Below are 27,802 nucleotides of genomic sequence, written 5' to 3' on the forward strand. Positions count from 1 at the left end.
ATATTTAGGCTGTTTTCTCTCAAACAGAAAACACACTGTTCCACCTTGTGATGTCATGTGGTAATACAGGAAGCTCCTCTGTGTTTTTAAACTCCATGCACCTTCATTAGAATCATTTGGATGATTTCAGCCCAGGAATTGCTTATCTCTACTGAACAAAAGGTAAAATGTAGCTGTTAACTTGAAAACTATTGCGTCATAACATCACAAGGTGGAACAGAGCATTTTGAGTTTTTGAGATGTGAACAGACTAATAATAAAGGATTCCTCAAACTCAACTCCGAGTATGTTTTTTGAGGAGGTAACATTCTGACATGGGTTAATGTTCACTGGAGTCAGTTTTGTGTAATACAGGACCCTTAAGGAAATAAGTGTGATTGTCCCTCCCTACATTGGTATTGGTTATTATCAGGTATTAGCAGACACACAAAGTATTAATATTGGAGCTGAAAAAGCTGGTTCGGTGCATCCCTACTTCAGTGTGTCTAAAGTGAGTGTTAGCTGTGTTTTTTTTTTCCTGGTGCATTTACTCAATTTTGTGTTAGGACCTCTCTGACGCCCTGCAGTCTCCCCCTGTGGTGAACGTGAACGGGCCTGAGGACAAGCTGTATCGGAGCCAGAGTGCAGACATTACGCTGGCCGCAGAGAAGGAGCGTATAAAGAAGATGCTCTCTGAAGGGTAACTCACCGACACGCAAGGATGTCATGATAGCACGTTTTAGTTTTTTGATTATTGTGGGAAAAACACCACTATTTAAAGAGGGAATATTAAGTAAAATGTATTATTATTTATTTATTTTTATTTATTTTTTTTAGCTTTCTACCATGTTACAACATTGTTTCATGACCAAAAACATGCCTAGGAGGTTTTAGATATCATCCATACATATTTCATTAATTTAGCGATCACTCTCAGCTCCTTTTTGAACCCTCTTTACTGCTAGATGCAAGATTCTGCCCAATGCTCCACCCACAAGCCAACCTCATCCATGCTCCCACACAACAATTCTCCAAAAACATATAAAAACATGATACAAAACTTTACACACAACAACGTGACAAACTTGATACGATGTGCAGCAGCTTCATTAGTGAAAAGCACACCAATTTTGTTGTGATAGCGCTCGGATGGGGAGACTCAGAACGTCAAAAAATAAAGCGAAACTTACAATATATATATACAATAAATTATAAGTTAATACAGTTGTTTTCGGTGAATATAGCATTTTCAGAACAATAAAAGTAAACATGGTGATATACTGTAGCGTTCTGGTGTAAGGACACATCAACTTGTCGGCATAACAACCAAAGTGTCACATAAAAAAGCAGTTACATTAACAACAACACAAAAGGTGCCAACCCTGAACTAAATATCAGTTCATTACAATTTGTTATGTGTTCATTTTCGTTATCTAACCTGGTTTATGAAATCAAACTTTCTGAACAATGAAGAAAAGTTATTGTCACATAAAAATCAAGATAGAAACACTTGAATGAACTGTACTTTTTTGGAGAATAGACTGAATGGAAATGATTTAATTTTGCTTCTAAAATGGTTACGATTGTAATTTTTGACTTTGTGACCTGAATAATCAAGATTATCAATTAACCTGATAATCTTGACATCCCTACCAACACGGCAGCACCCCCTCATCTCTCACCAAAACAACCTCCATTTGGTCGTTGTGTTTGTCAGGGCTGTGTAAACTTTGTATTTGTTTCTCTCTCACTCAAAGTCAAAATGCAAACACAACTCATTGAACGCACTTTAATCTAACTACAACCATGTGTGTACACTGCAGAGGAGCACATTTCTGAATAGCTACCATGGAAAGCTCGTGTGAAGCATGCAAGCCAAATAGTAGTCAACAAAAAGTTAAGGTGATGCGTGTATGATTCAGCAGCGTTGCGTAGTCATTTTGGTAGATATGAAAAAAAAAAGCTCCACGCTAGTCTGATGTGCAGCTATCCATCGGAGGTGCCACCTGTATTTGGTGTTTTTATGATGATGTTAACAGGGACGTCAGCTCCCATTGGGCACTGCAGTTCTCTAACAGACTTGTTTCTTTTATCAAGTGCTTTTGATGAATATAGGGATTTAAAATGTCCAGAACATAATGATCCACAGGTGCCATCTAACTCTATAACAGACACAAGCACAATATGCCGTTAATATTCTACTTTTGCATTGATGGAAACTGATATTGATTTTAATATTTAGATTACATTGTTTTTGTGACTTCAGAGCTACTTTAGTGCATGCTTTACTATTTGGCATCTTAACAAAACCTGGGAGGGACCCAGGATATGTCTCTCTCGGCTGGCCTGGGAATGCCTTGGCGTCCCACTGAAAGAAGTGGAAGAAGTGTCTCGGGTGATGGAAGTCTGGGTGTCCCTGCTTAGACTGCTGCCGATGTGCCCCAGCCCCGGATAAGTGGAAGAAAATGGATGGACAGACCTTAACAAACTTAATGACCCAGAGAACTCAATTTCCCTGCAGCCTGTTTGTCCTGCTCCCATGTCCTGTCTGACCCCAGGTTCAAAAGGTCATGTTTTGTTGTAAGCGAGTCTGCAGAGGAGACGAGGACAGTGTAAAAAGTGCTGACTCATTCAAACATGGACCCAAGCCGTGTCCTTCAGTCCCTCAGCCCACGTCTGATAACTCAACTAAAAGCTTCTCTCCGGTTGCTATGGAAACACGTTGCCATGGAAGTAAATGTGAATGAAGAGCAAAGTGGCTGGTCCTTTCTAGTGGATTTAAAAAAAAAGAGGTACAATAGTGAGTGAGGCTTTAAGGCTTTAATCAGAGAGCCTCTTAAGTGACTGTAACAATAGAAAACGGGACAAAACCTGTGTACTTACTGCATTTAAAGGTCCTATATTGAGCAAACTTAAAGCCATGTTAGAATGAAAAATCATCAAAAACATAACTGGAGTTATGTTTTGTTTCATTCACACATGTTTGAGTAACAGTTTATTATTATGTCTGTCTACATTCCCAAATCTCAGAATGCTCTGTTCTACCTTGTGATGTCATGAAGTGGTAGTTTTCAAGTTCAACAGCTCTGTTTTACCGTTTGTTCATTAGAGATTTGAAATTCCAAGTTTGAAATTTTTTCCAAATGATTCTAGGGAAGATTTATGGAGTTTAAAAACACAGCAGAGCATTTTCTGTTATCACATGACATCACAAGGTGGAACAGAGTGTTTTCTGTTTGAGAGAAGAACTCAACCTAAATATACAGCGTTTGTGTGCTAAACCTGTGTGAATGAAACAAATGAATGGTCAATGGTTGCATTTTTATATAGCGCTTTTTCACTTTCAGCATGCTTTACATCAAAGAACCACTCACCGATTCACACACTTTCATACACCAGTGTACACAGACACTGGTTAAGTGTCTTGCCCAAGGACACAATGACAGCATTCATTTGTGGGAGCTGGAATCACGCCGCCAACCTGTGGGTCAGTGGATCTGGCCTCTCAACCAATGATGTTTATGTCGAGGGGTGGGATTTGCACCTACAACCTTTGGATCAGTGGACAAACACTGTACTGAGCCACTGTTGCCCGAGTTATTAGCTGGTGAATCCATGAGGGAGCCACAGGACGCATCCACACAACAACATGATATAAACTGTAATAAAACTGCATAATACATCATTCAGCCATTAATCAGGTCAGTCAATAATAATCATCATCAGGTTTATAAAAATAAAAAAACATAACTTTTCCATCATCACATAGCCTACAATGCTTTTGTAATTAAAATTCTCAGTTAAATAAATATATGTTGTCTGATTGGACGGTCGTGCTTGAACCTAGCTCGGGGGGCGACGAAGGGAGTAGTGACCAGACTCATAAAACGATATATTGCGATAAACAGTAATATTGAAACTAGTTCATGCCGACGAAACTGTACACACGATAAATATTGAGCCCCACAATATATTTTTCCATCTTTAATCACTGAACAAAAAATTGATATAGTAATCACTGTGATAAGCCGAACCACTGCTAATTTCACACACTTTATGAAATTATAGCAACAGTGAAGTCATACAAAATACATTAGGTTTGGACACACCTCTCATTCAATTTTTTTTTCTTTATTTTTACTACTTCCTACTACATTTTAGATACACACAGAAGACAGTACATATATGACGTAAGATATATGAAATTATGTAGCAAAGCAGTATTAACTGGTAGTGTAGGTCTCATAGGTCATCTTTGATCTGCAGATTATTTCTCTGATGGCCAAACACTTGAGTCATAAATTTGGATGCTTGTTTTGCTCAGGTCAATCTGTGAGATGAACGTGGAGGCGGAGCTCTTCTCTCTACAGGACAGTAACTCTAAACTAGTGGCAGCGCTACATGAAGCTAACGCTAATGTGGAGCAGTGGAAGAAACAGCTGGCAGCCTACCAGGAGGAGACTGAGAGGCTGCGGGACCAGGTCAGTCACATGTCACATTCAATTGATATTTTGCAGCTGATGTCATCTACATTCCCTGGGGATGTGAAGCTAACCAAATGCACTGCTCTGTTTGTAGCTCTGTTAGGCAACTTAGACTTTAGTCTGAGCTTTATTTTAACACAGTCGGACATAAAGGACTGACTTGATTAGAACTACAAAGAGTGAGCTGATTTTTTACTGTTAAATAAGTCCCCCAAATAACATTACAGCTAGCATTAGCCAAAAGTTTTTCAGTTAGTCGCCTTCACTTTTTTGTTCAAATTAAAACACCTACAGAACCATGAACGCTTGTATTGATCACAGGTTCCTGAAAATGTGTTGTTTAAATCTATTTTGTATTATTATTATTTAAAAACTTTTTTGGCTAATTGTGCATTGTGTCACCATCATGAACTGTGACTAACCTGCTAGCAGCCGCTTTCCAAATAGGAAGTGAGCGTGAATGTGATTCCCGCTCCATCGACTTAAAACTGTCACCTCTCTCTGTATAACTGCTGCTGTCTGGCTTGTCATTTTGGTCTTAAAATATTTATATTAACCTGGTGTTTTTATTTGGGGATTGTGTCGGTTAATCAAGATATGAACATTAATAACAATAATAGCAAGCAATACTAAATGTTGACAGAGTTGCAAAGCGTCCACTCCTTGCTAAACCAATTTTAAAGCTAATAAATTCCAATACCAGTGCAGAGACTATTTTCAGTGTCTGCACTGGCATCGGTTGATACTGAGTATCGGCAGATGCTTAAAGCTATATGGTAAATGAAGAAGTTAGATTAATGTATCTGTAGTAGTGACCTCAGTTTCATGAGTGTGGTGCGTGCCTATTGCGTGTGATGTTTTACTATATTGCTAGTAGGGCAAACAATGGCTGGTTGCATTACATTGGACTAATTTCTACAACAATAGTTTGAGAGTGAAAATAGGAGCTTGCAAAATGAATCATAACAAGTTTAAACATGTCAAGCTGTTGTATTATTAAGCTGGTATAAATGCTGTTCATCAACACGAGCTCATGGTCTCCTCCATTGCCATTATGTGTGTAAATGTAACATGAGTCGATGCCGTAGGCTGCGCACTCATGCATGATTGTGTCATAGATTGAAATTACCTCGCTACTGTGCTGCCAATAATCACTTGCCAGTAAGTTTTATACTGGTGGACATATGTTAAGCTTTTAATCTTTTTATAGTTGTTTCGCCTTCTCATTTACCCTCTCGAGGTTGTTTTTGATGTGATTTGTGCATGTTTGAGCAATCTTTAATCACTTATTTTTCATTCTTAAATTTTATAATCTTAATTGGTGATATACGTAGGATTTGGCAGCGTCGCATAATCATTTTAGTACAAATGGAAAAAAAATCTGCTGCCCATTAGCGTGATCTGTAACTATACACTGGAGGTGCCGACTCTTTATGTGATGACGTTTACAGCTACGTCAGCCCCACTGGGCACTGCACTTTTCTAACACGGAAGTCAGCCGACTTTTTTGATTAAGTCATTTTACAGCAATATTACGATTTTAAATTGTGCAAATTTGAACATAATCATACACGGGTGTCAAAGATTATAACTATAAAACAGACACAAGCACAATAGGTCTGCTTTAAGTACACATCTGTGGAGCCAATAGGGCCGTGGGGCGCACAAGAACAACCATGTTTAATTAGACATTGATCCACTCTATAATCGCTACTTATTGATCACTTTATCTTATTTATGGAGGACTGGAGTTTTGCATGTGTTCACTCTTCACATGCAGGGTCCAGGTGGCAGAAAATGGCTCACGTCTCAAGGGTGGTGCGAGATGGAGAGAGGTTTGTAGGACGTATCCTACTTTCACTGCCCCACTTACAAAACTGAGAAATCACAGAGGGAGCTGCCACCTTCTCCTCCTCTTCCTCCTCCTTCATCTCCCCCTCCTCCTCCTCTGCCTCCTCTTCCTCCTCCTTCATCTCCCCCTCTTCCTCCTCTTCCTTTTCTTCCTCCTATTCCTCCCCCTCCTCTTCCTCGTCCTCCTCTTCCTCATCCTCTTCCTACTCTCGTCATCTCCCTCCTCCTCCACCTCACACTCCCTCCTTTCTCCTCTTCCTCCACCTCTCATTCTTTTACTCCTCATTCTCCTCCTTTTCCTTGTCTTTCTTTCTCCCCCTCCTGTTTTTCCTTCTCTCCTTTCACTTTCCTGCCCTCTCCCTCCTCTTCCTCCTTGTCTTCCTCCTCTTCCTCGTCTTCCTCCCACTCCCCTTCCTCCTCTTCATCTTCCTCCTCCTCCTCTCTCTCTCCTTCCACCTCCTTGTTTTCCTTCTTTTCCTCATCTTTCTTCCTTTGCCTTGTTCTCATTCTCTTCTGCATCTTCTTCCTCCTCCTCCTGCTCTTCCTCCTCCTTCTCTCCCTCCTCTAACTTCTGCTTGTCTTTGTCTTTTCCTTGCCTTGTCTTCCTCCTCCACCTCCTTCTCCTCCTCTTCCTCATTTCTTTTTGACAAATGGAAGTGTGAAGTTGAACAGGCCTGGTCTTGTTGTTGAGTCACTGTGAGATGTGCTTTTACACATGGCGTCTCGCTTAGTGATGGGACTTTCGGCTCTTTTTTGGGATCCAAATCTTTTGGATAACTTCATTTAAAACAGCCGTTAAAAAGACTGGCTCTTTTTATATGTAATTGTATGACAGAAGCCAATGTGAGAACTCATTTTATGTACAAACTAATCACAGAGAGAAATGGCCAAGGCTAAGATTTGTTTAAAATGGTTCAAACTGAGAGTGGGAGTTTTGTTTACCCTTTGAAATTATGAAAATGCTGCATTATAATAATAATAATAATAATAATAATAATAATAATAATAATAATAATAATAATAATAATTCAAAAACTGTTACTATGATGTCAAATTTGTTTGGTTTTGCAAAAAGCTCTCACTCGTGTCACCTGCTCTGCTTCTGTGCTGTTGGTTCAGTGTCAATCACTGTAAAAATGCATGCAAATTATATATATATAAATTTGATCTGGTTCCAGTCGTTCAGGTTAAGATATCGTTCAAAAGAGCAAATGGCACATCACAAGTCTCAGCTGTGGATTAAAGCAGAGCTGACAGGGCCAGGCCCAAATGTTTGGAATGACAGAACTCAGTTAGGGGACATTTTATTAACCAAGGATTGATTAGACCACTACATTAAAATACAAATGCACAGTTAAGGATCCAAATTGAATCCAGATTTATTTCAAGCCTGATGCAAAACCACTCCAACATTTCTTAAAGGTGCTCTATGTCACCTGTGCTCTACTGGATAAAATGAGGAACTATAATCAAGTACAGTGCATTAACTTGCACACTGCTATGTTTCAGATGACATCACTAGATTGTACAGGCCAATAATGTTTAATACAGATAGGGGGCAGATTAAATGAATATTGTTAAAACTTTTGTTGTAATTCTTCTAGGGTCTAATCACTAATATAAATAATATATTATAAATTATATATTAGTGCTGGACGTAAAATAACATTTCTGAATTTCACTTTTGACAAGATATTTCATGACAAAGTACAGTGTTATCCTTAGGAAAACTGGCTCTTGCCTCCATCTGAGATTATGATATCATCACATTTTAGAATCTGAAAACCACCAATAGAGGACATTTTCTCATTCTCAGTACATGGACAGGCCTCATGTGAAAACTCAGAACCTCCAGAATTCACTCCTTGAACTGCAGAGGCTGCACTAGCACCGATTCATGATTGGCTGCAGGTGCTGGGGTTTAGAGAGTGACCATTCCTTTTAGGTTTAAACCCAATGAATTTCAGCATTGAAACTGACAACTCACATTAGGCTCATGAGAGGCTCATTCTGCTTTTTAATTGGATAATCTGCTTGAGAAACAAGCATTGCTATACCCTAACCTCTGTGAAATGCAGATTTGACATAAATTTGAAAAATTCACTCACTGCCAGCTCAGTCGTTCTTATCTTGGCCTGTGTCATCAGGGGTATAATACTCCCTACAACAGAAGCATAGCCAGAATGGACAACATTATCGTAATGTCTTGAGGGCTCATGTGTCCAGGTACTGGGTCCTGTACTGATGTAAATAAACTGTTAGGTCTCATGTCTCTTCTTTTCAACTCTTGGGCTGTTAACATTTATCTACAACAATAACACTGTTGTATGTTGCAGGTGGCAGAGCTGGAGGCACATGGAGGCCATGGTCCCAGCGATCTCCTGAAGGACGAGCTGACCCAGTCTCTGGAGGAACTGGAAGCTCTGCTCAAGGCCAAGGATGAGGTCAGGACTAGTCTGTGCAGAGGAGGGCCTCATTTCATTTATCATTTATCTTTATTTATACAAGCAGAACCCAATTTTAGTGCCAGACTCTCTCTTTCACGTGCTCTCTGTTAAAATACAGAACAATACAAAAAAACAAAACACAAATAGCTGCATAGGTCCATTTAAAACATGGAAAATAGCAGGTGTTATTATAAATGTTTATCACCAGATTATTAAAATGCATTAGTGGCACCAATGTGTCCAGTTTTGCATGTCCTTGAAATGTATTCCATTTTTGGGAAGCAAAATAACCAAAGCTTTTTTCCCTTTTCACTTAGTGTGGCCAGTTTTTATGACAATCATAAGAGAACAAACATGTGAGATATTCAGACAGATCAAGAAGTCCCTTATAAATACATTTCCTACAGTGTTGTTCTCTTCTGACAGAAAACGATGGCCAACCTACTTTTTCATGGAGTGAACAGTGATAAGTTTTAAATTTATCACCTATGACGAACAAAAGCGTTGAGTGAAAGAGTGTATCTAAAGACTTCACTGCATGAATATTATGTCTAGTTAGCATTAGCCAAAAGATTTTACTTAGTCACTCTCCCCTTTTTTGTTGAAAATCAACCTCCTAATCAGAACCATGAGCGCCTGTATTGACCACAGGCTCCAGAAAATGTGCTGTTTAAATCAGTTTTACATTTTTTTCTTGAGTTTTCAGACAGACTTTTTTTTGGCAGTGTTTGATATTATGTGCATTATGTCATGGTCACTCCTAAACATTCCACCTTTATAGCTACATGTAGAACATTCCCTGCATAATGTCATTGCAAAGTATCAATAGTCATAAATGTAATGTCCAGGCCTCTGTTTTAGGAGATCCACATTCTACAGAGTAAGAAGACCGAGTACCATGACATCGAGCACGAACGCGACCAGACCATTCACAGGCTCCGGGTAAATCACTGCTAAAGCATCATCCCCTTTTTACTATAAAACTGCTTTATTCTCACATAAACTCATGTAGTTCTGTTTGTAAAGCGTCTTTGAGGGTCCAAAAAGCACTATAAAAGTTTGATGTATTATGTATTGTAGTTGATGTGAGATCATTAAATAACAATTCATGTAACTAAGCCTTGGAAGATATTAAACTAGGGGTGGTTCATCTGATGATAAAAATTGTATTCAGAATGTGATAATATGCTTTTCTTAACGATATAGACCCTTTCCATGCAGCCTGGCTAGTTCTAGATGTCCAAAAAGTGCAGATCTGGTCTTGCGCTCCATTTATTGTGACTTGTGATTTAGCCAAGTTGTGCTAAAATAAATCAATATTTAACCATTTAATCAAGCAGCAAGTTACGGATGGGTAATTATCTGGAGGAATCTTGTGTGTATTTAAAAAAGCATTTGTATGGGGAAGCTAAGTACTTACATCACAGTAAAGGTGTAAATCACTGTGATTATCCATCTGTAACTAGCTATTTGCTGCCTGATATTTAAATATTGATTTATTTTAGCACAAGTGAAGAAGCTGCTTGAATGAGCAGCCAAATGTGTTCACTGTAAAATTTTTGTCCAGTTGACAGAATTACACAGACAAAGGGGATTTTATATCTTATTTAGTACTTGAGTAAACTAGGACTGACAGAAAATGTGCTTATAAATTTTAATTTTGTCAAATTTTTGGAGTTTACCCTTATGTAAATCAGGTTTGGAAAACATCTTTCGGTACAGATTGGACAATTTAGATTTTCTACACGACAGGTTGTATGTTAGGTGACCAAACAGACCAAAAAAACAATAAAATGAAGAAAAAACAGGAAATAAGTATCACCTCTTTGCCTTTGTCCTGTAGGAGATGGAGATGCGTAACGCAGAGTTGGAGCGGCGTGTTCAGAACTCAGAGCAGAGCCTGAATAACTCCCTGGATGAGCGCGACCGCATGGACACTGAACTGCAAAGAGCCATCGAAATCCTGGACATCAAGATTTTTGACCTGAATGACCTGCGCCAGAATCTCTACAAGCTCATCAATAAATAGGAGCAGTGCTAATGAAACCATACTGAAACTAATGTTGAAACTAGATGCTCATTTGAGCAGCTATCAATACTAAAAAAGTCACATTCACAGGATGGAAATGAACCTTTCTTGAATAGCTTTAGAATGATCTTGAGCTGTATCAGAACAAGTATAAGACACATAGGACCACTATGAAACCTTCCTGGATGTCTGAAGGATTACACAGATATAAACCACATGGTAATAAAAAAGCTAAGAAAAACTGATGACATTTAATGTTAAAAATCACATTCTATTGTCTAAAGAAGTTTGTGGTATTATCATTGTGGTATTGGTGAGTATTCCTTAGTATCGAAATTGAATTTGAAATTTAGTATCATGACAACACTACTACCATTACTACTACTCCTTTTTACTACTACTACTATTACATTACTACAGATAGGTAAAGTATTATCTGAGGTCATAGGTTAGAGGGACTGATGAAAGAGTTATTTTTAAATCATGGTTGAACATCAAATCTCATGCCGCTTTATCAACATTCAATGCAATAATTAAAGTTAAAGGGAAGTGCTGAACTGTGGTTATTGATACTTTGCAGTGACATCACACTGGGGGTGTTCAACATGTATGTGTATTTTGACACAATGCATGCAATAACAAACACTACCAAAAAAGTTTTAAGACAGTCTGAAAACAAACAAACAAACAAACAAAAAATTATTATTATTTTTTTTTCAGGAGCCTGTGATCAATACGGGCGTTCATGGTCCTGTTTAGGTGTTTAATTTTCAACACAAAAATGAGAGTGACAAACTGAAAAACTGTTGTCTAATGCTAGCTAGCTTGTGACTGTAATGTTTTTTCAAAAGGAACTTGTTTAACAGCACAAATCAAGTCATCTCTTGTAGTTCCAACTAACCCTTTATGGTCAGATTGTATTAAAATAAAACTTAGATTAAACTCTAAAACAGCCTCAGACAGAGCAGTGCCGTAGTTAGCATCACACCCCCAGGGAATGTTGATGACGTCAGCTGCAAAGTATCAATTGAGATTCTGGTTCTCAGAGTACTGAAGTGCTTCTTTCCATGGGCAATTTAATGGAGGAAAAACTGCCAATCATTTCCTGGTGCTTGTATATCATCTTTGTATAAAACATTGTCAGTATAAACGGTGGGAGGCCTTGCAGCTTGAACATGTAACGTCCACTGTAGAAAGCCGCCTTCTGTTCATGAATCACACTTTTTTGTAGAATTGGAAGTTGGTGTTCTGCACCATCAAAATTTAAGGTCTGAATGAATTGTCCCTGTCAGCATTTTGTCTCAGGACTTTGAATCGGCAGCCGAACAGTGACGGCACCTGGTTCTGGAAGTAACTTTCTCATTCATTTTTCCCATTGTTTCAAAGCTCTGTCGTAACTAAAGCCCTATAATTTTATTTAAAATCTGTTTATAAAACTTTATCAACCACAAAGTTATTATATATTTGTTGAGTTTTGTGTTTTAAATGTGCTTTGTGGACTTAAAATAACCATGTTATGGTTATTTGTTCCAACATGGCTGGTTAGACTCACAATGCCTTTGAACTCTTAATGTTAACATTTATTTGGTATATGGGAAAAATGTATAGAAAATTTACTTCTAGAACTGAAGCGGGACTGTTGAGCTCCATAGTCTTTGTATGCTAAAGGAGACTCTACTTTCCAAACATTAGGCCTGTTATAAGAACCACTGAGTCTACACTTGAGCAGAAGGGGGCACAGTATTAACGTCACATAATTGTTGAGGTTTTTTGTAACCCTTCATAAAGCCTTATGTTTGCACTTATCATTTAGCAGCTACAAGCTCACTTCACTACTAGAACATAGTTTGCATCTAGTTTTAAGGCATGGACCACTGACGTGAGCTTTTTAATGTGAAATGGGACACCAAAGACCAAATGGTTATAGTATGCCAACAAGACGTATCATTTCAAAACTGGTACAGCACTGAGACAACTACACTCTGGACATTTTCAAGATTATGTGCAGGTTTGGTTTAGTTAAAGGTACAGTATGTAACTTTCTGGAGTTGCTATGTCACCTGCATGAATCCATTCTAACAGAAAGTTGAAACCATGCTTCAAAACACACTCGATGGAGATGGATATGTTTTATGCCATACTGTGGAATATTATAGCCAAAGGAACATTTCCATGGTAATGTTGAGCTGTGGGGATACACGTCTGCTCAGAATAAGGACTTGTGTTTGTTGTGGAAATATTACTATTCTAGATGAAAAGTAATCCATTTGTGAAGCCTGGTGAGTTTTGAAATACAAGAAAGGTTTATTCTTTGTTACAGCAGATACAGACAGGACAAGGCCCGGGCCTGGCCTGGTCTCAGACTGGTAGCCTCCCACCCTCCCAAGTGTCTCTGAGTCTCTCCCCCCAGAGCATCTCTCCCCCGGTCCTTAGTTTCACTTCCTTCTGTCCCCCCAAGCACCTGACCTCTGAGTATTTATACCAGAATGACAAAGCTACATACAATTCAAAACAGTGACTTTTGTTTCACGCCCATGAGATAATGAACTTTTACACCTTAGGACGGGTAAGACAAAGACTTTCCTGGAGGATGGAGACAGAGCCTCCACACATGTTAATGTCTGGTCTGAGACATATGAATATTTTCGTCACATCATTATACTTTAATTTTCATCAAATGTTTTTCCAAGTTTTTGCATGCAATAAGTTCAACAAAAAATATACTTTTATTTTGGTAAATTTTTTGGCTGAAAAGTTACATACTGTGGCTTTAAATTAATGCCTGTGATAAAATACTTGGTTGAATTGTATTAAGTGCAAACAACATGACATGTCTTGTGTCATATCCACGCTACCTTCAGTGGCTCACAAACTGTAGATCTTCTGTACTGTAATTTTAGCTAATAAATTACTTTGCTGCTCTTGCGACTTTTCCTTAAACGAATTATAAGATGAAAATGTTGTATAGACCTCTCAAAACTATTGCGTATCTCTATGCATCTGGCCCAGACTGCACACGCAGGACTACACCTGCACGGAAGTTCATGCAAAAATTCCTATTTATGCTAAAGAACTACTATGAATTTATGTGCAATGTATTTGTATAAACATAGATTATACTTGTCTTTTCACATATAAACACCACAATACCAAATCTTCAGCCAACTCACTAACTTATGTCTGCTGATCCCATATAAATCCTACAGTTGATACCTTGCAGTGACGTCACATTGGGGGGTACTACGTGCATGCCTATGGAGGAATGCAAGCCTGGGTGCAGACCAAACTGACAGGGTGCATTCATGTTTCAAAGTGGTGCAAGCATAATGGGCTTCCATTAAGTGGCATTATTTTAGGTGCCTGAAATGTGGGTGCAAACATTTTTAACTGCGGTTGATGCACCCGTTTGGCCCCCTGTAGACCCGGCCAGACCCAAAGTACAGCTTGAGGACCACTTTATGTTAACTGACTATATTTATTACTTCAAAGCAAACAAAGAACTAAAAATATACCTCTCTTCTGATTTCCAGCTGCAGTGAGTGAAAATGGAGAGGCTGAGGCAGAAAGACCAGCTCAACCTGTGTAAAAAAGCCTAATGTTACTTCTGCTTGTATTTACTCAACTGGTAGTTTTCAGATTATGGAATGGAATACACAAAATAATTTCTAAAAGGTAAACTGTCAAATATCAAACCTAATCATTTCTATTAGTGACTAGAACTCACTGTATTACAACAACATTACTCTGTATTAAATGTTATTGCCCTTTACTGTAATGTCATACGTAACTCAGCCATAGAAATGAAAATGAATGAAACTGAAACCAATAAAATACAGGCCAAAGTGCTTTTTCTACATAATAAATAAGGCTATGTAAGTGAGTAAATTTAGGACTAATGCATTACCCACAACCCACAAGGATGACACATTATGCAAAATCATCTTTTTGGACCTTTCTACCATGTCATAACATTGTTCCCTCGTCAAAAACATGCCTGAAGAGGTTTCAGATGTCATCCATGCATGTTTGAGTATTTTAGTGATCTCGCCTGGGCTCTCTGGGATGCACACAGATTGTGTTGTGATAATGCTCTGAAGGGGGAGTGACTTAGTATGGAGAGCAAACGGAGGGAGATACTCAGAGAATCAAAACCTAAACTGAAACTTATTACGTTGTTTTCGGCGAATATAGCATTTTCAAAACAATAAAAGGTGACATGGGGTCTAAATATATACATGTGTTACCAGTTAATACCCTATAGAAGTGTAGTACTCCCGCTTTAATTTCCCTTTGTCCAATGGCCCCATCTCCTGGGCTTAAATGTTCCTGTAGGAGAGGGCGGGACGGCTGGACGGGACCACATGGGGCGCGTCTGTTTTCTTACCTCCTCAAAACCTCAAATCTTTTGACAGACATTTCACTATACTTAGCAAAGGTTCATTGATGTATTTAAGTTCCTCTTCCCTTTTTTATTTGACCTACAGAATTTGGCCCTTTATATATTTTTGGAAATTTTAGAATTATTTATTATTTAATTTTATTGCAAGGTGTAATAGGTCATGGGATACTATTTTGTTTTAATATTGCTTTTTTTTTTTTTTTTTTTACTATTTAGAAAAACAACTCATCAACTCATCCCGCCCTCAGCTCTAAACCCCTCTCACTGAGGAGAGACAGCCAATGAGAATAGAGCCAGCTACTCTCCTATTGGCTCTCTCCCCTTTGTGGGCGGGACTTGGAGCGGTGAACACGGAACGAACTGAAAAATAGTTTCGTTTTTGCATAAACGTAACTGTTTATTCCTCATTTCTGGTTTCAAAAACAAGGCGAAAACATGGCGGAACCACGAGAACCATTAAACAGCAACGTCTCTTGTGTGCAGGACAGTGAGAGGAGAGCACACGAGCGCAGGTGAACACGGGATAAGTTTTACTGCTAAATAAAAGCGCGTGGTAGTAGTTTTGATCTTTACTCCAATTTTTTTATTCATATTTTTATTGAAGTAACAGTACTTTTACTGAAGTAAAAGTTTTGGTTACTCTTCCTACTGTGAGTAAATCTACAAAGGCAGGTGAGAAATGTTGAAATGATTTGAACATTTGTGTTTCTTGCACTGCTCCTTCAAATATGATGTAGTTTGTCTCATTTTTGTGCCCATCCTTTTAAAAATACCCAATTTTTTTGCAATATTTATTCATTTTTGTCTTTCAGGTTACATTAACTTTATAATTAAAATTATAAATCAGTTGCTAAACTCTTCAGTACGAAATATAATGGTGAAGAAAATATGGACGATAAATGATGATATTGAATTCCATTATGCCGATAACAAGCAGGAGTTCCCCCTAAGAAACAATTATATATGTACATTTTTGTTAATGAACATGAGCTGCTTTGAATAAACACTTTTATCATATACATTATTATTCAACTCTTTTTGGCTCAAATCATATAGAAAAGTTTCCCACTTGTACAAATAAAAAGTACCCACGATAAATATTGACCCCAAAAATGATCATGTGCTGAACGATAAATCGATATAGTAATATTCGTGACAGGCCTACATAAGTCATATGTCTAACACAAACTCTTCTGACAGGAATGAAGTAAATGTTTCTGGGTTAAATTAGGATTAGCATCTCAATAAACAAGTTAGAAAGGGAGAACAATGGCTGAGGAGGCTTAAATAGTCCAGGTGGGACAAGGTGGAGCTCAGGAAAGGAGTGCTTCATTTCTCACCCTCTTGCCAGTTGGTGAAATTTCTTACAAGTAGTTTTGATATAAGTTTTAGTATCGACTAGCATCTGATTTTCAATACTTTTGACAGCCCTACTCCTTATTAGATAAACCAAATTGTTTTCCAATATGTTGTTGTAAATTTCTATCACTTCCTCTGTCAACAGGACTAAGATGCAGGGGGAGGTTGAAGAGAGCAAACAGAAAATCCTACAGCAGATCCAGGACCGAGAGTGGGACCTGAAAGTCCTCCAAGAAGAGCATGAGAACATCGGCCGCTCTGCAGATGCAGCACTGGTTGACATCTGGAACAATTTTACACAATTTGTTAGTGTGATGGAGAAACAAATTAACGAAATCACGCAACAAATCAAAACACAACAGGAGTCTGAGCAACAGCGCATCAAAGATCATCAAGAAAAACTCCAACAAGAGATTGTGGATCTCAAAGTGAAATTTTTTGACTTGGACAACCTACCTGACAACTCCGCACCGCTCAAAATCAAAATCCCTCCTTCCTCTCCACGTATTTGTTCCTGCACATTGCGCTACTTTGCCGATTTCCCCACCGCTGTTGCATCGCTTACATCTAAACTCCAGCAAACGTTGAGCGAAGACTTTTTGAAAATCTCACAAACCATTCCTGAAGTTCTCCTCTCCAAACCTCAACTGCAACCAAAAATCCGATCAGAATTCTTACAGTATTCCCGGAGCTTAACTTTAGATCCCAACACGGCTCATACTATGCTTTTACTCTCCAACAACAATCAAAAGGTGATTTTTACAGGCGAGCATCAAACGTATTCGCAAAATTCGGAGCGCTTTACGCACTGGCCCCAAGTTTTGAGTCGAGAAAGCCTACCTGGAAGATCTTATTTTGAAGTGGACTGGGTTGGCGAAGGGGTGTATGTAGCGTTAGCATTGAAAAGTATTAAAAGACAAGGCAACTCTTATGAATGCGTTTTTGGGTCCAATGAAAAATCGTGGGCACTCTGTTGTACTAAACAGAGCTACTCCTTCATGTACAATGGCGTCAAAACAAAAGTAAAATTCCTAAGTTCACAGAGAATTGGCGTGTACTTGGATTATGCAGCAGGAATTCTGTGTTTTTATAGCATTTTTACAGATCGAGTTGTGCTTCTTCGTAAAGTGGTCTTCAGGTTTTCAGAGCCGCTACACGTGGGGCTCAGGCTATGGGCCAATGAGAGCACAGCGAGCTTCAATTTACTGTAAAAAAGTAAGTGGTGGAAAGTAATGTAGTTATGAATGTTTTGAAGGTCCTATATTATGTGAAATTGACTCCTGTGAGCTTTAAGTGATGTTAGAATGTTTTACCTTTTTAAAAACATACCTGGAGTTGTGTTTAGTTTCATTCCCTCATGTTTGAGTAAACCTTTCTTATTAGTCTGTCTACATTTCCAAAGCTCAAAATGCTCCATTCCACCTTGTGATGTCATGTAGTAGTTAACGGCTACCATTTACCTTTTGGTTTGTAAAAACTGCAATTCCAGAGTTGCATTTATCCAAATGATTTTAGTGAAGGTGTATTGAGTTTAAAAACATAGTGGAGCACTTCCTGTATTACCACATGACATCACAAGGAGGAACAGAGTGTTTTCCGTTTGAGAGAAGAACTCAGCCTAAATATACAGGGTTTGTATGTTAAACAAAACACATCCCCAGGTATGTTTGTGACAAGAAAACAACATTGTAACATAGATCAGAAAATGTCATATGGGCCCTTTAAGGCAGCAAGATTTTAAAGCATAAAATAAGCGTAATTATTGATACCATAAATTGGGGGTAAAAAAATACAAAAATTCTACCATCTAACAGCATTTTCTTTTTAGCCTTAAATGAAAATTAGTAAAATACACAAATATATAGTGTTTGATGAAAATGGAAATGTATTTAAATATGTTTTATTTTTATATTTTTATTCTTATTTTGTGTTCAAATCAAATTATAACAACATTATAACAGCATTTTTGTTTTTGGCACTATGAGGGGAGATAATGGTCACTCTGTCAGTTGTGCTTGTTTTTATCATTATTCTTAATTTTATGTTTTTATGTAAATCGATCTTTTGCTGTTTATATAACGTTCTGGAAAGAAGGCTTTCTGTGAATTTGTGTTTAATTTTTGACCAGCAGAGGGAGGTAGAGCACTGCTGTTATTTTTTAATTAAACTGAATTCCTGTCATATTGATACACTCTGCCTCTTACAGTTATTTATAAAGGTACTACAATTACGACTGAACCTGAACCAGAGGACATAAACATTTTTTTAAACTAATTTTTAGCATAAGGACAGCATATACTGCATGGGATACACTAGCATTAATTCATTAAAAAACGGCAACCCAAATGAGAGACTAATGTCTGCTTTCTGACTGGCTTATCAACATTTTGAGAAATTATTTCATAAACAACTTATCAATAAGGTGCTGTCAGGTATTTCTCCTGAGGTATGGCAGGAAACACTGAACACACCACATCTCCATCCTTATCCACCTCCCCTGCTGCAGCATCACAGCCAGTCCAGCCCCAGCTCTTTAGCTTCTCTCCTCGCCATGCTGTCCTCCCTATTACTCCTGCTACAACTACTGCACCTACTACAACTACGACTGCACCTGCTGGTACTACTGCAACTATGCTTACTACATCTGCTGGTACCTATGTTACTACAACTACTACTGCCACCATACTTCTACTACTTTTAATATTCTAGCTGCCACGATTGACTGAAAGAGCTACAGGCTCATTTTCAATGACTAAGCCTCAGCTAAAGTCAGGTAAAAGATTTTCTAATAGTACTTGTTTTCTAACATTGTTTCAAGTAAAAGTGATGTAAACACTTTGTATTTTTGTTTTTTTTTTCAACACAGAATCCACAGATCGACGTGCCCTTGCCATCTGGTGCCCAATTCTCTTCTGACCATCCTTCCTGTACAACTGCCACCTCCTCCCCGTTACTGCTGCTGCCTCTGTTGGTGCTGACACAGCTACAGGTTCACTTTTAGTGACTGAGCCTCAGCTAAAGTCACGTAAAAGATCAGTACCTTTCAGAAATAGGGATTTTACTTTTTTGTTTTCAGAGCTTGATTTATTATATTTTATTTGTTAACCCACACCTCAGCATTTGCCATTAAGTCCTCTTTGTCTAGTGTCCAGACTGGACCTCTGAAGACATGAGGACAGGTCTTGCGCTGCTGGCCACCTCTAATCAGATATCGGACAGAAGGACATTCTCAAGCTTGTGGGTCAGGAGTGTGCCACCTCTGTGCAGCAGCGACCCCAACAGCATGATACACCCAACCACAAATCTACACATTTGACAATACATAAAACACATCAGCCTCACTCAGCACCAACTCACTATACACGACTGGCCTCTGCGTGACAGGCAGAGACACTATCCACTGTACTATTGAGAATATGTGAGTCTGTAAAAAATGGAAATGATTCTAGATCTTGAAAGTCCTGGTTTTCACACCAGTCACAAGAATGTCATTTCAGACAATCCAACAATCCCTAACGTCTGTCCTTTAAAATGTACATGCTGCACTTCAATTCATTAAAATCCCATGATATGGTAATAAAAACTGAGCTCAAAAAACATTTCAAAAATCGCTCAGTGTGCCAGCTGGGTGGTCACAGGAGAAGCTAGCACTGAGGCTAGTTCACTGTAACATGAAGAAACTTGTGTCCCTTATTGAGGCTGACAGAAGTGCACATAATCCCCCACAGAGTAGAGGTGGACCCCCAGAGCCAGGTGCTGCATGGGCCCTGTGCTGGTCGTGTGGAGCAGGTGTAGGTGAGGGGTCAGACTGTAGAAGCTCAGCTGACCAGCGGTCTGGTCCAGGAAAACAGCCACTTTGGAGGAGCGAGGACCTGAGAGAGAATGGCCAAGTCCTCTGTGCACCAGCTCATAGCCAGTCTTCTCACAGTGCAGCGCCCACGATCGATCGCCTGACCCAAACCTGCACAACAAACACACCAGTTACAAGGAAACTACATAAGGATGGAAAAAGGAGTAATCAAGTCTAAACAGAACTAAACCAGGGCAAACACTAGGACAAATCCAGAACCAAACTAGGACTAAACTAGAACTAAATCAGGGAAAAACTAGCTTTAATCAGGACTAAATCAGATAAACAAAGACTAAACTCTGACTAATCAAGACTAAACCACCACTATACTAGGGTGAAACAAGGACTAAACCAGGAGTAAACCAAGAGTAAACTAGGACTAAATCAAAATTAAACAAGGATCAAACCAAGACTAAACCAGGGCTGAACTAGGTTTAACCTGGTCTAAAGAGGGTTTATAATAAAACCATTATTGAAAAACAGCTAAACTAAATCTTAAGTAATAGCCTATAAATGTAAAATACTGTACAACAAGACAAAACAAAGACTAGCCAAGTCTGAGCTCGGTCTAAATTAAACCTGAAACCAGGAATAAACAGGGTTTAAGCCAGAAGTAAACAAATTCCAACCCCTAGAACTATGGGTAACACTTAATACTGACTTTACACAAAAACATGCCTTAATAAATCATGCACTAACCTGATTCATAATGAACAAATATTTTATTCTGAATGATTCTAGTTTAGTAACTACCCAGTTAATACTCAAACTCCTCCTATTTATTTAATCTGAATCATTTTTCTACGTTATGAATTAGGCCTTTGTTCATGTTTTATTAAAAGAAAAGGGAATGTATCTGATTTGAATTAATTCTTGTCAAGATAAATGCTCTTTACATTATGTGTTGTTTGGTTAAAGCCTCTTTAAAAATGAGACTGTAAAATATAATATACTCAATTTAAATAGCATTTTCTCAGGTAATGACTATGACTGAAGCTTACCTTTTTTATCCAATGAGACAAATAGTCAAATTGTCACTAAGACTCATGGGAAACCAGCAGAAAGAACTAAGTGAGTGGAGCTAAAACTGTATCATAGTTCACTCATGACTTTAAACACAGGCTCTTTAAAGTGTTGTTATTATAATGTGGCACGGGCAGGTATAACTGTGGCAGGATAAACTAGGAGGAGTAAATTTGAGAAAAGGTTTTACTGAACCAATTCTAAACCAGAACTCAATCAAGGTCACCTCTGAAACCGGGTCAAAATTCCATACACACCTGCTGTCTTTTCCTGACCGCGGGACACTCTTGGAGGCGAGTGCCAGGTAGAACCCCCAGCCAGACCACTCCACTTCCACATAACTCTTTCCACTCAGGTTCTCCTCACTCAGGACCTGGGCAAAGTCTGTGAACCTGCCCCAGTGCTGACCATAGTTCTGGTTGTCCCGCGATAGGATGGCCCGCGTATTCCCCTGGGAGAGGCGCACTCTGGGGTTAGCTGTGTTGGAGTCCAGACATATGGAACGTGAGTATTGTAGCAGTTCCTCTCTGGTGCGTGGAAGGGGAGTTGGTACTGGCTGTGGAAGAGATGTCCATTCGTCACTAATATACGATTGAAGCTTCTGCTGGAATTCAGAGAGAGCAGATGAGATGTTTGTGAGGAATCCTGGGGGGTATAAAGAGGTTAAGGACTGTTTGTAGTTCAGATGGTTGGTGTAGGATCTGTGTAGGTTGTCCAGGTGTGGCTGTCCAAGAGGTCCCTGTTGGGGCTGGGTATTAGTCCCTGATTGTGTCCACCCTGGATGTTCCTGCTGGAGCTGGCTAATGGTCCCTGGCTGGGTCTGTCCTGAAGGTCCTTGGGGCTTGGTCTGTTCTAAAGGACCCTGTTGGGGCTGGGTCTGTCCTGGAGGTCCGTGTTGGGGCTCTGTGGGTCCTGCAGGTTGCGGCTGGGTCCCTGGCTGTAGCTTAGAGGAAGTTGGTTCTATCAGGCAAAGGAGATGTTGGAGGAGCTGCTCTGTGGTCTGCAAAGCTGTGAGGACCTCTCTTTGAAGGACCTCCTCACGCTCACACCTGAGATGAGACAGAGCTAATATTTACAACCTGATCAGATGACACATAACAACATAAGAATTTAACTCACACATTTTTCCCACCAAACACAGACCTTCTCATTTAGGTGTTAAAGCTACCATCCATAGCTTTATTAAAGCCCGAGCATGAATGTGAGAGGAGGGCGAGTCGTTCACAATATTGGATTTGTACAATTTTGAGGAAAATCACAAAAATCAAGCAGTAAATGATAATATATAAACAATTAAGTGGATTTAGATTCAGATTTAGTGCTCACTGAAATTAGAGTTCAGTGAGGACTAAGTGAAGTGAAGACCCTGAGGAAACAAAAAAAAAAAAAAAAAACACCTAAAAAATGTATTTAAATTGCTCCACATAAATGTCATCAGAAATGTCATTAGAAATAGGTCACGTCAAGACATGTAAAAATGATATTATGGCCCAACCCTAATCCCTATAGGAAGTTGGTCATATTAGATCAAACCTGGGACTGACAAAATCACTCATCATAATCTTTTGACGTCTCCTCCAACAGTTTTCATCCAAAACACCCCAAACTTGGCCAAAAGACACAAAAAACACGTGCAATATAAGGTTATCAATTATATTTTAAATCAAATTTTGGCTGTGGTCATGAAGAGTTTTCAACAATGTCAATTTGACATTTATACCTTTCACAAATTAGAATGAACCCAATGGCGTGCATGTGCACATTTCTGAGCTGGATGTAACTACATGCAAATTAAGGCTCTATTTTAAGATGGCTCTATACCGGCCCCTTTCATGTTTTATCAAAGAAAAAAAAAATCATAAAAGCCAATCTATTTGTCGTGGACTTGTGAATAAATGTACATACATGAATTTACATACATTTCAGGGTGTGGTCATAACGGGTTTTTAATGAAGAAGCCATTTTGAAAGGATAAAAATTCCTGCAAACATCATCGGATTCAGACAAACCCAATGCAGCATTTATTGTTTAGAATTTACCTTAAAAAGCATTTATGCAGGTCATGTGCCCTACACCAGAAATGTTACATGGTTTAAGAGAGAAATGTATTTTTAATCTTTTTTTTCAATGCATTTTGAATAAAGGTGCTGTGTCCTTTAAGTGAGACGGTGCAATCCTCGTTGGTTCATGGTAGAAAAGGAGTTGCAGATTTTATATGAACAGCAGTAGAAATTCTGGATGGCAGTCAAACACACTCCAGATGATGTTGACCTTCTCTACCTCACCCTCCCAAACAAGTGACTCCCCTTAAAGAATGCTGTCTAAGAGGCACTCTTCTTGGGCTTGTCCAATTTTGGAAAGAGTCGGGCCAGTCCAGTTCTGGGCCAGTTCCTGGAGGCGTTGAGGCGCATGTTCAGATGTTTCATGGCGTCCCTCTGGAACTCTGTGGGCTCTGGTCCCAAAGCCATCTCCAGGAGCTTACAGGCAGAGCTGTATTCGTAAATCAAGTCTCGGGCTCCGGCTTTGCCCAGCTTCTTGATGCTCCTCCTCTTGAGGAATATACAATCATGAAGCTAACAAAAAGGCATCTTCTACATAATTTATGTAATCTGCAGTGAGTTTTGCACCAAACACTGGGCACAAACAGACAGATGGACTGGTCATGATGACAACATGATAACAACAACATCCAAATGTTCAAATGACAGTAAAAGCACTACTGTGGGTAAAAGTGCTATAGTGCTGAGTTATTTCATCATAAATCAAAAATACCTGAAAATATAGAAATATAATATATGAACTTAAAACTATATACTTATACTTAAAATAAACAAATATGTGAATAATTTAAAAGACAAAAAATAAATAAAAAATACATTTGTTTGTAGGACATGCTTAGCTTGTGCTTCCATTGATGGTGTGAACTTTCAGCAGCAGCAGCCCATCACCAATGAGACAGAACATTATTAAAATGTATCATTTATACTTTGAAAAGGGAGGTAAATTGTTTTTTTTAATGTTTTATTTCACTATTTGGACTGTATGTAGCAAAAGACTAAGTTTAAATCTGCCAAATAGACAAATCGTTGTAGCAGTGAAGACGTTTCGCTGCTCATCCAAGCCACTTCTTCAGTTCTGGTCAGATTGCTGGTGGCCACTGCCTTATATCTATCTGAAGGGAGGGGCTAACTACACTAGAACTGTAAAAATCTATTGTCTCCAGTTTCAGCTGAAACTACCCTATTCAGCCCTTAACGACCCTGCTATTGTTCTCATTGTTGTGGGTCTGAGGATGGAGTTGTAGATGGGGGAGAGATTATGTCTCAGGCCCCCATTTCTGTTTAAGGAAGGATTCTCTTTCCTAACAAAAATAACTTCTTTAACTCCTCTCTCAAACCATTTCTTTTCTCTGGCTAAGATCTGAACTTCACTATCTTCAAAGGAGTGGTTAGTGGCTTTGAGATGGAGATGCACGGCGGACTGGGGTCCAGAGGAACTCTCCCGCCGGTGTTGGTACATCCTCTTATGGAGCAGCTGTTTAGTTTCTCCAATGTAACGCTCTCTGCACTCTTCACTACACTGGATGGAGTAGACTACATTACTTTGTTTATGGCTCGGGGTTTTGTTCTTTGGGTGATCCAGTTTTTGTCTTAAAGTGTTTGTGGGTTTGAAAAAGACAGGAATCTCATACTGTCTGAAAATTCTCTGAAGTTTTTCAGACACACCTGCAGTGTAAGGGATGGTAACACCTCTCCTTCTAGGTTCAGATTCCCTGTTGTCCTGTTTTTTTTTTTAGCTCTCTTAGATCTATTGAAGGCCCATTTTGGATATCTACAAGCAGGGAGGGCTTTCTCCACATGTTGCTCCTCCTTTACTTTTCCCACTGTGTTTGTGGGCACCACTTGAGCTCTGTGGTGTAGTGTCCGGATCACTCCGAGTTTGTGCTGCAGTGGATGGTGTGAATCAAATAGCAGGTATTGGTCCGTATGTGTAGGCTTCCTGTAAACTTCTACCTGGAGTCGCCGTCCTCCTATTGTTACTGCACAATCTAAAAAGGCCAATTTGTTCTCCTTGGTTTCTTCCCGTGTGAACTTGATGTTTGGATCCACAGCATTAATATGTGCAGTAAAGGGCTCCAGATCTTGAATGTTGATTTTGGTCCAGTTGTCATCCACATATCGAAACCAATGTGTGGGCGAAGTGCCTGGAAATGAGGCCAATGCCTCCTGTTGAAATTGTTCCATGAATAAGTTAACCATGATAGGAGAGACCAGTGAGCCCATGGCACAGCTGTGGATTTGCCTGTAGAAGTTTCCTCTAAACTGGAAATATGTGGTATTCAGACAAATTTCCAGCAGTTTGCAGATTTGGTCTGGTGTCAGTTTAGTTCTCTCTTTTAGCTTAGTATCCTGCAGTAGTCTCCTCTTTGCTGCCTCCACCGCTACTGATGTGGGGATACAAGTGAAAAGAGAGGTCACATCAAATGAAACCATGGTCTCATCTGAATCAAATTGGAGATGTTTGATTTTGCTCACAAATTCTGCTGCGTTCTCAATATGGTGCTCTGTGTTGCCCACCAGAGGAGCCAGGATGGTCCTCAGATGTTTGGCCACATTGTTTGTGGTAGAATCAACACTACATACAATGGGTCTGAGGGGTACTCCTTGTTTGTGGATTTTTTGGGAGGCCATAGATACAAGGAATGGAATCACCAGGATAGAGTCTGTAATACAGCTGTCTATCAATGACTCCGCCCTTCTCCAGCTTCTGTAAGCAGTCTATGATTTTCTTCTTGTACTCACTGGTAGGGTCACAGAGGAGACTGTTCATTTTAGCCTCGTAATCAGTTGAGTTCAAGATCACGGTGCATCCCCCTTTGTCAGTTGGCAAAATGTTGATGCTGTGGTCCTTTTCTAGAGTGGTCCTTCCTTTCCTCTGATGTTATGTTAGAGGGAGGAGTTTGGTGCTGCTCAGTGCAGCTGTTACTTTCAGTCTCAGGTCACCACCTTCTGCCTCTGTAAGCTTATTGTTTCTAATGGCCGTTTCTGCTGCTTTAATGTAGTCCACTGTGGGGATCTGGTTGGATGTTACAGAGAAGTTCAGCCCTTTAGAAAGTACCTCTTTCTCTGTCTGGGTAAGATCACGATCAGACAAGTTCTTCACCCAGTATTCCCTGTTCCCAGGATGGCCGTCTGCATCCCCTTTCCTCCAGTCTCTCTGATCCCTTTGTTTTTGTAGTTGCATAAACTTCCTTATGTGACGACAGAAACAATAGAACAATAGAACTCAAGCCTAAAACCACCAAAACATATATATATATATATTATGAAGGAATTTTGAAATTACTGCAAATTTAAAATAAAAATATCTCACGACAGATTAGAGCTACTGCATTTTCTCACCAAATAAAATGGGTGTTTTTTTGTCTTAACTTGACAAATTCCACTTACTGCACTTTTCTCTGTAGGGCAGTATTTTAAACACCTTAAGTAATGCATTCGATGGGAGATATACTCCATGATTAGTCTGAATATTAAACAAAATAAAGAGCATAGCATAGTACCTGTGGTCTTCAGAGACTGTTCCCTGGTGTGTCCTCTCCTCTAGTGTCCACACGTCTAAGGTGGTTCTCATGTCCTCTCCTCTTCTCTCCTCCCTCTCTCTCCCTGCTCCTCCTCTCAGTTTCTTCTCTCTCCCTCCTCTTCTCCCTTCATTCTCTCTCTCTCTGTCTGAGAGCTCAGCCAGCACAGTGTTCAGAGCCAATCGGGGTCGGGGGTCAAACCTCTGCCTGCACTGGGGACAGCAGGGCCCCTCTTGTGCTCCCTCTCGGTCCCCCTCTGTATTCCAGTGCCGGAGCACACACTGCATACAGTAGCTGTGTCCACAGGGCACAGTCACAGGTCTGTCCAGGAAGTCCAGGCAGATGGGACAAGCAAGAGGGTGAGACATGTCCAATGTCCAGAGCTGCTGCAGAGACACTGAAGACTACACATCCTCTCCACATGAGCTGTGAGTCTGTGAGCCCTGCCCTCTCAGTGTGTGACTAGAAGTGGGTGGGGCCAGCAGCAGGGGGGAGGAGCAATGGGTTCATCTGAATGGACCCCCTGAGGACGTGTGCTCATACCTGTGTAACCAGAGAACTTCTACATCCAAACAAACAGGATGGTTTACTTAGAGACACTGGTGGTAGTGTACTCAAAGGAATTTAGAAGCACATGAACTCACTCAAGAGTAATTAAGAGATAACAAATAATACACAAAATCTGGTATTTTCAAAGGGCAGATACAAAAATGAGACAAACTAAATCATATCTGAAGGAGCACTGCAAGAAACAGTTCTGAGCATTTCATATTGTCAACATAAAAATGTTGTCACTTCTA

General features: G+C 39.5%; 3 protein-coding genes across 4 annotated transcripts in view; 2 read left to right on the forward strand and 1 right to left on the reverse strand.

Moving 5' to 3' along the window:
• The window catches only part of LOC117384668 (homer protein homolog 3-like), a 31,246-nt gene extending 17,578 nt beyond the window's left edge, over positions 1 to 13,668 (forward strand). The window contains exons 6-10 of one of the 2 annotated variants that reach the window (XM_055228370.1): positions 567 to 679; positions 4,304 to 4,460; positions 8,651 to 8,758; positions 9,623 to 9,703; positions 10,605 to 13,668. In XM_055228370.1, the coding sequence (XP_055084345.1) occupies positions 567 to 679; positions 4,304 to 4,460; positions 8,651 to 8,758; positions 9,623 to 9,703; positions 10,605 to 10,790 (645 nt within the window). In that variant the 3' untranslated portion in view covers positions 10,791 to 13,668. Of the gene's footprint in view, positions 1 to 545; positions 680 to 4,303; positions 4,461 to 8,650; positions 8,759 to 9,622; positions 9,704 to 10,604 lie in introns of both variants that reach the window. The other variant, XM_055228369.1, reaches the window with a different exon arrangement.
• A 1,941-nt stretch (positions 13,669 to 15,609) lies between these two features.
• On the forward strand, positions 15,610 to 18,744 carry LOC117384667 (tripartite motif-containing protein 16-like protein). The gene is made up of 2 exons (XM_033981822.2): positions 15,610 to 15,701; positions 16,694 to 18,744. The coding sequence occupies exons 1-2, from the start codon at positions 15,625 to 15,627 to the stop codon at positions 17,757 to 17,759; spliced, it is 1,143 nt and encodes a 380-aa protein (XP_033837713.1). The 5' UTR covers positions 15,610 to 15,624; the 3' UTR covers positions 17,760 to 18,744.
• Positions 18,745 to 20,164: 1,420 nt separating this feature from the next.
• On the reverse strand, positions 20,165 to 27,379 carry LOC129456998 (E3 ubiquitin/ISG15 ligase TRIM25-like). The gene is made up of 3 exons (XM_055228367.1): positions 26,985 to 27,379; positions 21,679 to 22,470; positions 20,165 to 20,509 (listed from the first exon to the last, which is right to left on the reverse strand). The coding sequence occupies exons 1-3, from the start codon at positions 27,368 to 27,370 to the stop codon at positions 20,239 to 20,241; spliced, it is 1,449 nt and encodes a 482-aa protein (XP_055084342.1). The 5' UTR covers positions 27,371 to 27,379; the 3' UTR covers positions 20,165 to 20,238.
• Positions 27,380 to 27,802: the final 423 nt, after the last annotated feature.

Source organism: Periophthalmus magnuspinnatus, chromosome 17, assembly GCF_009829125.3.
Source record: "Periophthalmus magnuspinnatus isolate fPerMag1 chromosome 17, fPerMag1.2.pri, whole genome shotgun sequence".
NCBI classification, from domain to species: domain Eukaryota; kingdom Metazoa; phylum Chordata; class Actinopteri; order Gobiiformes; family Gobiidae; genus Periophthalmus; species Periophthalmus magnuspinnatus.